At 37.3% G+C, this 13,017-nt stretch overlaps 1 protein-coding gene and 1 non-coding gene across 7 annotated transcripts in view; one reads left to right on the top strand and one right to left on the bottom strand.

The window, feature by feature from the left end:
• LOC122441822 (WD repeat containing planar cell polarity effector) overlaps positions 1–13,017 on the top strand; it is a 269,354-nt gene that overhangs the window by 131,528 nt on the left and 124,809 nt on the right. For all 6 annotated transcript variants that reach the window (XM_043468866.1, XM_043468868.1, XM_043468869.1 and 3 more), the window contains 3 exons: positions 3,724–3,838; positions 6,007–6,140; positions 9,667–9,858. In XM_043468866.1, coding sequence (XP_043324801.1) covers positions 3,724–3,838; positions 6,007–6,140; positions 9,667–9,858 — 441 coding nt within the window. The remainder of the gene's footprint in view (positions 1–3,723; positions 3,839–6,006; positions 6,141–9,666; positions 9,859–13,017) is intronic.
• TRNAC-GCA lies at positions 1,227–1,298 on the bottom strand. Its single transcript has one exon. It is a non-coding gene; the product is annotated as a tRNA-Cys (tRNA).

Genomic DNA, 13,017 nt, shown 5'->3' with positions numbered 1-13,017 from the left:
AAATCAGAAATGACAGACATACCTTAATCCTAATAAGTACCCCAACTAGGTGTCAATAAGAGGGCTAACCTGATCTTTTAACACATCTAAAGATTGAGATGTCCCAGAGTTCAGTTGTTAGGCCTCTTTCTCTCCATTTTTTTTTTTTCCTTAAACAGCAAATTTATTTTCTCACAGTTCTAGAAGCTAGAAGTCCAAGACCAGGTTGCTGTGAGGGCTGGTCTCTGGTGAGACCTTTCTTCCTGATTCATAAACAACTGTCTTCTTTGTTGCTGTTTGGCCTTTTCCTTATGTGTGCACCTGGAAAGAGAGCCTGCTGCTGTGTGTTCTTTGTAAGGACACCAGTTTAATTAGATTAGGGTTCCACCCTTATGATCTCTTCACTCTTTTTAGCTCAGTTGGTAAAGAATCTGCCTGCAATGCAGGAGACCCTGGTTCGATTCCTGGGTTGGGAAGATCCGCTGGAGAAGGGATAGGCTACCCACTCCAGTATTCTTGGGCTTCCCTTGTGGCTCAGCTGGTAAAGAATACACCTGCAATGTGGGACACCTGGGTTCGATCCCTGGGTTGGGAAGATCCCCTGGAGAAGGGAAAGGCTACTCACTCCAGTATTCTGGTCTGGAGAATTCTATGGACTGTATAGTCCATGGAGTTGAAAAGAGTCGGACACGACTGAGCGACTTTCACTATTCAGTTCCAAGACTTTAAACACTACCATACATTGTTGATGACTCCCAAATATAATCTCCAGCCTCCACTTCACCCTAGACTTCAGACTATTTAATATCTCTACTTATATGTCCATACACACCTTAAACTTAACATGTCCACACCAAACTTTAGATTCTCCCAATCTAAATTTACCTCTCCTCAAGTGTTCCCCATCTCAGTAAACCAAGTTGCTCAGCCCCAAAACCTTTGAGTTTTTCTCTTCAGCAAGCCCTGGTTGCTCCCCTTTAAAATATGTCTCAAATATATCCACGTACTCTTTCCTCTAGCATTGCCATCTAGTTCAAGCCATCATCATCTCTCACCCAGGCCACTGCAGTGGCCTCCTAATGGTCTCCCTGCTTCTACTCTTGCCCTAAAGTGAAGTGAAATGAAGTCGCTCAGTTGTGTCCGACTCTTTACGACCCCATGTACTGTAGCCTACCAGACTCCTCCGTCCATGGAATTTTCCAGGCAAGAGTACTGGAGTGAGTTGCCATTTCCTTCTCCAGAGGATCTTCCCAACCCAGGAATCGATCCCGGGTCTCCTGCATTGCAGGCAGACGCTCTACCATCTGAGCTACCAGGGAAGCCCTACTCTTGCCCTGATCCTTCTTTAAAATACAAATTATAATTCACTGCTACTTAAAACCCTATGACTTCTCCTCAACAAGGTCCCCTGACTGCCTTGCTGATTCCATCCTCTGAACATCCCTCTCACTCACTCCTCACCTCTCAAGGCACACTGGCCTACCTTTTGTCAGTTTTCCCAAGCGCATTCTGACCTCAAGAGTTTTTATGTTTACTATTCTAAGCCTCAAATTCCCTTTCTTCAAGTAATCATATGGCTTGTTCTTTCACTTCATTTGGATCTGTACTCAAACGTTGTCTCCTCAAAGAGACCTTTTTACTTCTTTATTAGTCATCTGTTTAAAGCTGCTTCTGGTTACTGGCAGTATTCAAGCATGGGCTGGATCCTTGAAGGATGCTTGCAGAGATGCTAAAGAAGGAACTTCCATGTCATGTGGGAGTGGAAAATTAGACCAGATTTCCTTCTAACTTGAAATTATTTAATCCTATCATGAATTAATTATGGTTCTTTCTCTAAGAATTTAGTTAGCACCTGCTATGTGTCTGACCTTGTTCTAGGCACTAGATAAGATATAAAGATATATATCTTTAAGATATATCTATAAGATATAGATATATATATATATCTTTAAGATATAAAGATGAAAGTGGCCTAGCTAGTATCCATTAGGAACTAGTAGTAGATAATGAAGAAAAGAGGTGCTTAAGAGTATGGGTGTAAAATTCTAGTAGATAAAAATAAATAGAAAAGGACAAATTTTAGAGGTGCTCTGAATAAATGGCAACTCACTCCAGTATTCTTGCCTGGAAAATGCCATGGATGGAGGAGCCTGGTAGGCTACAGTCCATGGGGTCACAAAGAGTCAGACACAACTGAGTGACTTCACTTCTCTGAATAAATGAGGAAGAGATTGAATAAATGAGGGGAGAAAAAACTATTATAAGGGGGAGAACTAGATATGAAAGATGACCCTAAAATTGCCTGCTTGAGAGGGGAGAATGTAGGGGTAAAGACCACATGTTATATTGTTATGGGGGTATTCCCTAAAAGGAAAATATTAGTGCTAGTCATCAAGGTGTATATGGCACGGCTGGATGTAATTCATAATTCAGTAGAGATTAATTAATTCATGAAGTAGTTTGAAATTCTAGGAACAAACGTACCTTCACCTTCTCTTATTAGTCTCCCAAACCAATAAAGTTAAGTTCTCCTTTCCCCTGCCTTCCAGCCCATTGTGGGTATATTAACGTGAAATTGACAGTTCCTTTAATCACATGGGGCCCTTCAGTTTCTTTTCTGGTTCATATGCCTAGAATCTGTTAGACAGTAGGGGAATGGTTGTCTTTTTTAATATAATAATCACCTGGTCCCTCTTACTGCTCATTGTTCACACATGTCCCAGTATGTCTTGTCACAGAATCATCCTCTCTAGCTGGGACATGATGCCTAGGTAGGTGGGGAATTCCCCTGTTTTGTTTAAAATCATAGTTGTCTTTGGATTTGGCTAGCATGTTCATGATTAGTTTACTGACAATTGGTTTTTTTCTTTTTATACCATATGCTATTACATGATTCATCTGCTTTGAGTCTGTTGCCTTGAAGGTGAAACAATTTCTTCCAATGTTGATATTTCATAATCTCATAGATAACAAGCATACACATATGCATAGTCCTTTCAGAAGTTTTAAACATTTGGAGATGAATGAATTATACTGACGCAAATGAAAAGGAACAGTATAAAACCATAATGGTGATACCCAGACGTCTTTTGCTGGGTGGTTGGGTGAACACTAATATTAATAAAGCCTTCATACTTTACTATGTTTATCTCTCCTTGAGAAGTTATTTCTGGTATGTGGTACTTATTTATGAATTTTAACATTTAACATTGTGCTTTAGTTGCCTTGGATTTACATGTATTTTAATATTTTAGACCTGATCTTTATTTGAAGGAGTTTAAATTCCGGCTAAATCATAATACTTGGTGTTAACATTGTAATGATGATTGCTGTTTAATACGTAGCAATGCCTACTCAAATGTTAAGAAATCTTCTTTTAATTACTAATATAAATATTAATCTTTGAAAACATTTCAATAAGACACATCACATCGCCGAGTGCAGTGCAAGGAAGTTTTTTCCACATGGTTATTTTCCAAGTATTTAACAGATTACACTTCTAATAAACATGGACTAAATTCAGTTTCTTCATATAGCACTGGTCAGTGCACTTATGTGTTCCACCATTTAACCACCTGGATTTTTTTTACTCAGAATGTCAGTGATGGTTTTTCAAAGAACTCTTTATAATTCCATGGTATAGATATACATGTACATATCTGTATAAGTTGTACATTTGGGGAGGAATTTTTAAAAGAGTCTAATTCTTAGTGTATCTCCCTCCCCCTCTCCCTTCACCTGTAGCTCCTGTTTGGTTCAGGTGTGCTGGCGTCCCTAAGCCTTTCCGGGCCGCAGCTGGAGAAAGTGGTGATTGATAGAAGCCTGGTGGGGAAGCTCATCTCAGACACCATCAGCGATGGTAATTACCCCCATGTGCAAATCAATTGCCTACGTTAACAGTGGGGCAGGAGAAATAGTGTGTCAACAGGTAGACTAATTATTACCACCAGGGACTTGAAAACACAAGTAATTGCTTGTAAAAGCATAGTTACAACCCCTGGGACCAATACAAGTTTTGACTAATATTTAATGTCAAAGTTTTTGTCAATTGTTAGTATTCTTGAGTATTTTTTACTGTTTCCTTAAAAAAGTGAACATATTTTCGAAAGAGGTGGGTTTTTCGTTTGGTGTGTTGACATTTCAAATATTTTTCACTTTCACATGAATTTTGAATAAATAACCCCAATTTGTCAGCATAGCCACTTAGTACAAAAACAAAATCTCTTCTTTGGCTCTTAGGACAATTCTTTGTTACTAAAGTCTATGAATACTACCTTCTGAGAGAATTTGAGCAGTATTTCTAAAAATAAAAAAATCAGTGCCAAAAATACCAGATAAATCTGAATCCTGTAAAGTGATATCACAGTTAGTATGTAATTGCTACAAAGCGAATAAAGACTTTAAGACAATTATTGAAAAGGTAGCATACTGACATTTATTAATCCTTAAAAGGCTCTTTGCTGTGCCAGCCTACCTATATAATTTAATTAAAACAACTATTCCTTGTCAGATATAGTTATTTCTGTTTTATAGATAAGGAAATTGAAGCTGAGATACTAATGCCCCCCAATGAGATACCAAGGAATAGTCCCAAAATGACTGGGCTGAAATTTGAACCCATTTTCTTTGCACTGTAGTGTGCTGACTCCTAAAGTTTTAAGATTGCACTTTAATTCAAGGTGAAAAAAAAAGGTCTAAGAAACTGATTGGATTATCATTAGAGATTCAAAATAATCCATAGCTTAAATTGAATAATTAAAGGAAAGTGTGGTCTAGTGGAAAGGACAGAGGTAAGATTATAGAAACCCTTCTGCTGTGTGTGCTCACTCGTACCTCTGAATAATGCAGACACAGTTTCTTAGAGAAAAGCACTCTGCAGCATGGCTATCGTTAGTAGTATTCCTGATGATGATAAGCTGGGGGTAGGGTTATGAATATGTCACTTCCTCTTCCTTATAGGATCATGGTGCTAAGGAAGCTTCCCTGTGGAAGAGGTTCTATTTTCATATGTCTAATAATTAACCCCTTCACTGATGCTGCAAATAAAATAGTGGCTGTGATGATTTTGTCATTTTGGTGGTCTTCCATTAGAATTAAAAGGAGACCTCCAAAACTGTTCATGTTGCTGAGATATCTTTTTTCACTTGTTTCTTTAAACCAGAAATAATACATACATTCTCATGAGTACATGATAGCAATGTGATTTCTTGGCAGTTCTCCAGATTCTCCTGTAATTGTGTAGATCTACTGTGGTTACTGCTTGCACAGCCAGGGATATGGAAGTAAAGAAAAATACATAAAACATCCAATAACTGCTTTATGCTGGGAACAATGTAAAACATTTCTCAAATTCCTACTATATGTTTTTATCAGTAATTTTTATAACATTAATGGCTCTTTATGTAACCCATGCAAATTGATTATCTGTGTGCTTTAGAAATATAGCTGTAGAAATGTTTTTGCTAATCTTCATTACAAGTATTACTTTATATAATATGCATATTGGGTATAATATGTTTTAGTTCATTCAGCTAGTATACTTTCAGAAAGAAAGTTCATTGATGAAAATTTTTTTAAAAAATTGGTGGAGAACACTGATCTGTATCCTCTAATAAATCTAATTTATTCTCAGATGGTTTGTATCATATAAATACAGGATTAAAGGCTAAGTAGAAATAAGTGTTTCTATCTTTACGTTCAGATATGAAACAGTCCTACTTCTATTCCAAATACATCTCATTTGTAAGTTGTCCCCAAATATCAGTTGTATATTGAAATGGTCTCATGGAAAGGAAAAATATCAAATCCATGCATGATTAGCTTGATTATTGTTGTTTCTTTCTAATATCTTTGTTATCGTTGGAAAATGCCCACAATGATATTTAGGAGACTTCAGTTATTTCAATTAATATTCATTTATCTTCTGAAAATAGCTTTCTGTAACATTTCAATAGAAGAAACTATTTATTTGTTATTAGTTTATTGTAACTTAGTACTTGATAGTATTATCAAATCTTTTTTTTTAAGCTCTTCTCACAGACGGCTTCATCATCCTATCGTTTTTGGCACAAAACAAGCTGTGTTTTATTCAGTTTGCCAAGAAGATGAGCTCTCCTGATACAAACAGAAGGCTGGAAAAGCTCTCAGCCTTGGACTATAAGGTAGAGATTTGAACGTATAGGGTCATATTGTTAATTATTAAGGTATGCTAGAGTATTGCTTGAGTTGATGTTATGCTCATTTTTCTGAAATGATTATGGATTTCAGAAAAACCAGAGTTATTCATAGTATAGGATTAAGCTTGATCAACTAGAAACAGTGGCCATCCAAAGTTTTCTTTTTTGACTCTCATTGTGGGGGTCTGTTAACAGTGGCATGCTTGGAGCAGTTTACATTGTCCATATGGAAATCAGAAGGATAATAGAGGCAAGTTACACATTTGAAAATGGTTTTCTTGCTGGTGGTAGTATATGTACCATTCTCAGTTTTCCCTAAGACCCCACATCACTGTTCTAGGCAAGGGTAGCTGCTCTCGCTTCCATTTTACAAGCAAAAAGAGAAGAGGACACTTTCAAAGGTTAATAGAAAAGTGTAATAAACAAGGAGTGGGAAGATCCCCCTCCTCCCAACATCCAGTTGTAACTATGGAGAAAAATGCAAAAAGAAGTCTCCTTCATGTGTTGGTCTCTTTCCCTTCAGTAACTCCAGGTAATTTGTTTCCTTGTATCAGGGACTTTACATCTGTTAAGGCAGGATTTTTATTTTAAATGATGTGTTTAATTTAAGTTTTGCCACATTACATTTTAACTGCTTGGAAGGCATACTCTCTGCTAGAATGAGTATCTCATACATTTTCCAGGCTGTTTCAGTTCAAGGCCTCTTTTCAGCAGTGACTTGTGTTTGCAAGATTGATCCAGCCTCTGTGACGTGGATTTGAGACAGTTCACTGTTCACTGGGAACGAGACTGATATACAGCTTCCTTAAAAAAGATGCACACTTACACTGTACCAGGAGTATCCATAACAAGGGCAAAGATTCTAAAAAGCCAGCTTTGTGGCTTGAAACTGTGCGTGTGTTTGAAAAGTCTAATAGTATTTGACCTAACCTTTTGCCCTTTTGGGTTCTTTTGGGTTATTTCTTATTGTGACTGAGTTAGTAGTGATGTGGGAGGTTTTAATTTTATTTAATGGAAAAATCTACTCTTATAAAAAAGATTTTTAACATGGGATAAAATACATTAACTTTTTCATCATGGTAATAAACTATAATTTGGTTTTGTTTGCGAGCCTTGTGTAGCTTCTATAACACTTTGTATAATATTGATTCTTTTAAACTGAAAATCTGTAGTACTCATATATTTTGTCTAGTAAAAAATGGTTTAACATTCTTAATGGAATACTATTTTCCAGAATGGCTAGCTTTCCTTGAAATGTTGTTAATTTACTAATACTGGTCTTTAAAATGCACCAGTATGCATTAATTTTAATGCATTAACTATTAAAGTGACTGCTTTTAATGCATTTATATAAAATTTTGTATGCCTACTTTCTTTATCTTAAGTGTGGTGGGTAGTTTGGCAGAGTCTTCTCAGCTTAAGGATAGTAGCTCCTCATTAATGAGAGCAGAGAGAAACTGTTAGGATGTCATCTTTTCTGATGAAAAGATGTGAAAAATAGACTGAGTATGTGGGCCCTACACCTTGAGTAAGGGAGTTATGTGTTCGTTCATTTTGTCATTAGATATGAGAAATTAAAAACGTGAGCACTCCATGTCATTTCTTTACATTAGAGAAGAAGGAGCCTGCTTCCCTCTGGAAAACCCATGGATTTCATTTTCTGGTTCAATATTTTAAATATAGGTATTTAATATTTGATTAAAAACTGCCATTTATCCATTGGAAGGACATTTTAAGAAACTTGTTCATTTCACTTGCCCTCTTGACTATTGTGATAGAACAGTAAACCATGAATACTCAAACATTAAATTTCAGATAACATACATGGTTTAACATTATGTGAGGATTGAAAGTGGCAGCCTCTTGTTTTAACTCTTGTTTTCTCATATAGAAGTTCTTAAGTAACATGTGTAAATGCCAGGTAGGATGTCAAGATAATGTTTGTGTATTTTTAAGGACTTAGCAATTTCATTGTGATATTTCCCTCAAATAAGAAGATAGCTAGTTAAAATAGTGATATTGAGAGCTTGAATATAAGAATTTGCACTTTAGAGTGTAAAGTAATTTGTGTTGTCTGTCAGTGCCCATTTGGATTTTAAAACATGGAAATAGTGTAGAGTATTACAGTCCTGCTCTTCATTACAGCTATATCATAATTTAGTTATTTGAGACTGAAACAGTTTTGGCAGAGAAAAATGTAGGGGAAATATCATGAAATTATTGACCTTTAGCAAGTTTTCCTGTCTACATTTTAAAAATCCAATTCAATTTATTTAATAGTGAAGGGACAGTGCAAGGAGTTAAATGTTTACCGTGAGAGAACAACACTGGTAATTACTTTGATTTCAGTTCCTTTTGATGTGCATTCAGAGGATGAAGAGGTCAATAATATTATGGCCATGCAAATAGAAAAGGGTTCCTTTTGACCATATTAAAAAAAAATAGCAGAGGATTATTAAAGCATTAACCTTGATTTTAATGGCCTTGGTTGAGTGGTGAGATCACAATTTGGATGAGCCTGATTATTTACTAAATACAATACATAAATGCAACGGGTTCTTAACACCCATTGCACTCTGGCATTATCGCATTACTGCCATCCTTTGTTGCCTTGCAGACAGGAATATGAAAGCAATCTGTCATGTAGTGAGACTGGCTCCAGAAGCATTTCTCTGATAAGAAGACCCCCTGCCCTTTGCTAGTGTCTGGTCCAGTAGGCTTAGCCATGCGCTTAATCCCCAGAAAGTGGTTCGATTATTGCTGACCAGCAATGGCAAGATAGTTTTTTTTTTTTTTGCTTCCAAGCTATCAACCTTCCATTAATTCCTTAAGCAGAAATACGGTGCAATCTATATTTCCTTGGCATGTGTCACCCAGATGGTGCCGTGCTTATGTTTTCAAATAACCATGTTCCAAAATAACATAGTTTGAATAATAAATTCTACAAATCCGTCCTAAGAAAGAAAAGCATAATTCTCAGAAGCTGCATAAACTTTTACTCATGATGCTGTGACTTATCCCTTTATGCAGAATTTTTGTATATATGTCTTTAAAGCGATATTTGCCTCAAGTTGTTTTTCCTTTTGTTGTTGTCAGTCACTGTTAACATGTTATGTCTTAAACAGTAGTCCGACACTCTTGGTCAGCAGTACTGAACCTGTCATTTAATATAGCTGGTCTTAAATCCTATGTGTAGGTCGATGCTGTCAAGCAACCATGACTGTACATTTTGGTATTGATTGGGATTGCTATGGCCAATTCCTCCCCAACTCACATTTCTCCTTTTCCTTCCCTCTGCTAAAAATGGGGAGAATTTTGAACATATGTCTTTTTTATGTATGTGTCAAAAGAATTTGGTAAATTCTGACACCTCCTTAAGCACATGTTTAACATGCATATTTACTTGCATTTATCTACATTTACAGATGCTTTAATTTTTGTAATACTTTGAGGATTTTGCCTTTTAAAGATGATCCTTCTCTGTGGTTTTTTTTTTTTTTTTAACCACTAGATTTCCTATTATGAAATCCCTGGCCCAGTAAACAGGACAACACAGCGTCGTCTCGCTATCAATTGTGTTCAAGACACGATTGTTTGCTGGTGGCCACTGGTCAGTGATGATGCTTGGCCTTGGACCCCGATTTCTTCTGAGAAGGACAGAGCCAATCTGCTGCTCCTGAGTTATGCTCAAGGAAGGCTGGAGGTAAATCTAAAGCAAATATATACATTTTGTTGAAGAGAAACTAAAATAGGGTTATTAGTTTTCTATTCTGAAATAAGTGTGAATACTTTTTAAAGTCTATAGTTTGTTTTTCCAAATATTCAACAAAAGTAATTACATATGAAATGGGATCCTTTAAAGTATCACATCTAGAGGATCCACAGACAGTTTCAGGACTCACCTGAATACCATAATGATTAATAGCACAAGCTTCTGGGTTCAAATCCTAGCTCTAGGACAAGCTACCTCTCTGTCCTTGAGCCGGTTACTAACTGCTATGTGCTGTGATTTCATTATTTGAAAAACAGAGTGAATGAAGATATCCAAGTTAATAGATGATTTAGAGCAATAATGATGTAATACTATTATTACATGTATTAATTAATAATCTCAATTACTATTGTGATTCTTGTCATTATCATTATTAGTGCTGTCATTACTGTTTGCTCATGACTTCATGCCTTTCAAAACTGTGTTATTAACCACCTTCTTTAAACATCAGTTAGTCAGTTAGCAAACAGTAGTCAAATGCCTGTTTTCTATAAGACTGTGGTGCCAAACCATGGCTTGGGGCAAGGATTTGTAAGGAGGGCCTAGAGGAGCAGCCTTCTCGATCTAGTGTCCTGCCTGGGACACAGCACCAAAAGGGTTAATCTAGGAAGTGTATATGAGATCTCACCCTGTCTATTTCTAAAAATGTTCCGTCATCATTATTATCATGTACCTGTGGATATTTTCATCTTGTATCAGTACTTTGAGTCTGAAATTCTGTTTTCTTAATGTAACTTTAAATTGAAAAAAACAACCTCCTCAACGTGGATTTTCAGTGGGTAAAATGGTATGTTTTGTCTAGGTAAAATTGTATGTTCCTGTATTTTCTCTAAATCCATTATCATTTAGACTTTAAGAAGTATTTTCCAGAATTAGTATTCTGAGATAATGAAGAAGTACAAGTTTTCTCTATCCCCCACTTACCTCTTCTGATTTTATAAACTTACAGGCTATCTTTTAAGACTGAAGAGCCCTTTTTAATTAATTTACCTTTTTCTGGAACTTTTCCAATTTTGTTGTAGTAACTAAGACCACTTTTAATGCTCCAGGTATGGATTTTGTAAGGATAAAGAAGTGCTTTATTCCTATTCACTTCCTGTTCATGCCTACCATCATATTGATCTTGGGTCTAGAGGCTGAGTAAAAGACCTAATCAAAATGACTTCATGTAATAAAGCCAACTAGAATTCTTTTAAATGTTCTGTCTTACAATAAAAGTTAAAAAAAAGCATAAAGCAACCTTTAGTTTTATAGTACACAAATTACCTTTATTTGAAATGAACTTATTACCTGAAATTAGGACTGTTTGAAAAGGGTGTATACATATGGTCCACATACTTCATCTCCCTCTGTCTAGTTTATGGACTTTGTAGTTCGATTAACGTCAGTTTGCCTATTGGTTGGACCATATACTATGTGACTTGAATCAAGTTTACTCCTGTAAGGTTCTGCCTGCTTTTAACTAATGATATGTTCTTTGGTCTTGAGTAGATCACCTACCCTGACTGTAGTTTTCTAATTTTTAAAATGATGGATTTGAACCATATGGGTCCCAGGCAGCTCAAAAAAAAGTGCTCATCTGAACCCTGAAGCAAAGGTCTGATTTTGCTATTGCCTGTTCAAATGCCTTCAGTAGATTTTGAGCTAAACTTAGCTTCTGCACTGAAAAGCAACCCCCTACCCCGACTGGCCATGACCTACTGTTCCAGTGTTATTTCTTTATACAAATCTGTGTTCTAGCCAAATGATGTACTCACTGCTTCTTTATTTCTCACCTTCTGCCTATACAAATTTGAAGTAGGAAATGGCAACCCACTCCAGTATTCTTGCCTGGAAAATTCCATGGACAAAGGAGTCTGGCAGGCTATAGTCCATGGGGTTTCAAAGAGTCAGACTCAACTGAGCATGCAAGCAGTGCACACCTGTACAGATTACAGGTATTTCTACCTGAAAGGCCCTTCCCTGGGCTTCCCGGGTAGCTCAGCTGGTAGAGAATCCCCCTGCAATACAGGAGACCCTGGTTCAATCCCTGGGTCGGGAAGTTCCCCTGGAGAAGGGATAGGCTACTCACTCCAATATTCGTGGGCTTCCTTGATGGCTCAGAAAGTAAAGAATCCTCCTGCAATGCAGGGGACCTGGGTTTGATCCTTGGGTTGGGAAGATCCCCTGGAGGGAGGATATGGCAACCCACTCCAGTCTTGGGGCTTCCCTACTGGCTCAGACAGTAAAGAACCGGTCTGCCATGTAGGAGACCTGGGTTCAATCACTGAGTCAGGAAGATCCCCTGAAGAAGGGAATGGCAACCCACTCCAGAATTCTTGGCTGGAGAATTCCATGGACAGAGAAGCCTGGTGGGCTACAGTCCATGGAGTCGCAAAGAAATGGACATGATGGAGCAACTAACACTTTCACTTTCTCTCTCTTCACATCATTCATCAGCTGTTGAGCATGACCATGGAGTAGCTGTTGTTGTTTAGTCCCTAAGTCCTGTACTACTCTTCTGCAGCCCCATGGACTATAGCTCAGCAGGCTCCTCTGTCCATGGGATTTCCCAGGCAGGAATACTGGAGTGGGTTGCCATTTCTTCCTCCAGGGGATCTTCCCATCACAGGGATCAAACCCATATCTCCTGCATTGTCAGGTGAATTTTTTACCACTGAGTCACCTGGGAAGCCCTGACCATGGAGTAAGCACTGTATTTCATGCCAGAGGATATGAATACAGAGCTTTCCCTGCCTGCAAGGATCTTAGTGTCTACCAGTGAGAGACAAATATGAAAACACAGGCATACACTAAAGTGCTGTGGATAGAGTATGTGTTAACTGTACAGGAGCCAGTGGGAAATGATTGTTTCTACCTAGAGAGATAATAAGGGGGGAACTTTCAAAGAGGATTTACAACTTGCTCAAGGCTGGTACACAATTTTACTTTTTTTTTGTTACTATCCTAAGTTTCATATCAAAATTGTACTAGCCCTGTGGAGTGATTTGACTAGCTTTTCTCTTTTCTCCTCTCTGAAACAGTACCAAAAAAAATTATATGATACTTGAATGTTTGGTAAAACACATAAAAGCGTCTGGGTATGCTGTC

Source organism: Cervus canadensis, chromosome 5 (genome assembly GCF_019320065.1).
Source record: "Cervus canadensis isolate Bull #8, Minnesota chromosome 5, ASM1932006v1, whole genome shotgun sequence".
NCBI lineage: Eukaryota > Metazoa > Chordata > Mammalia > Artiodactyla > Cervidae > Cervus > Cervus canadensis.
This window is presented reverse-complemented; position numbering and strand designations above follow the sequence as displayed.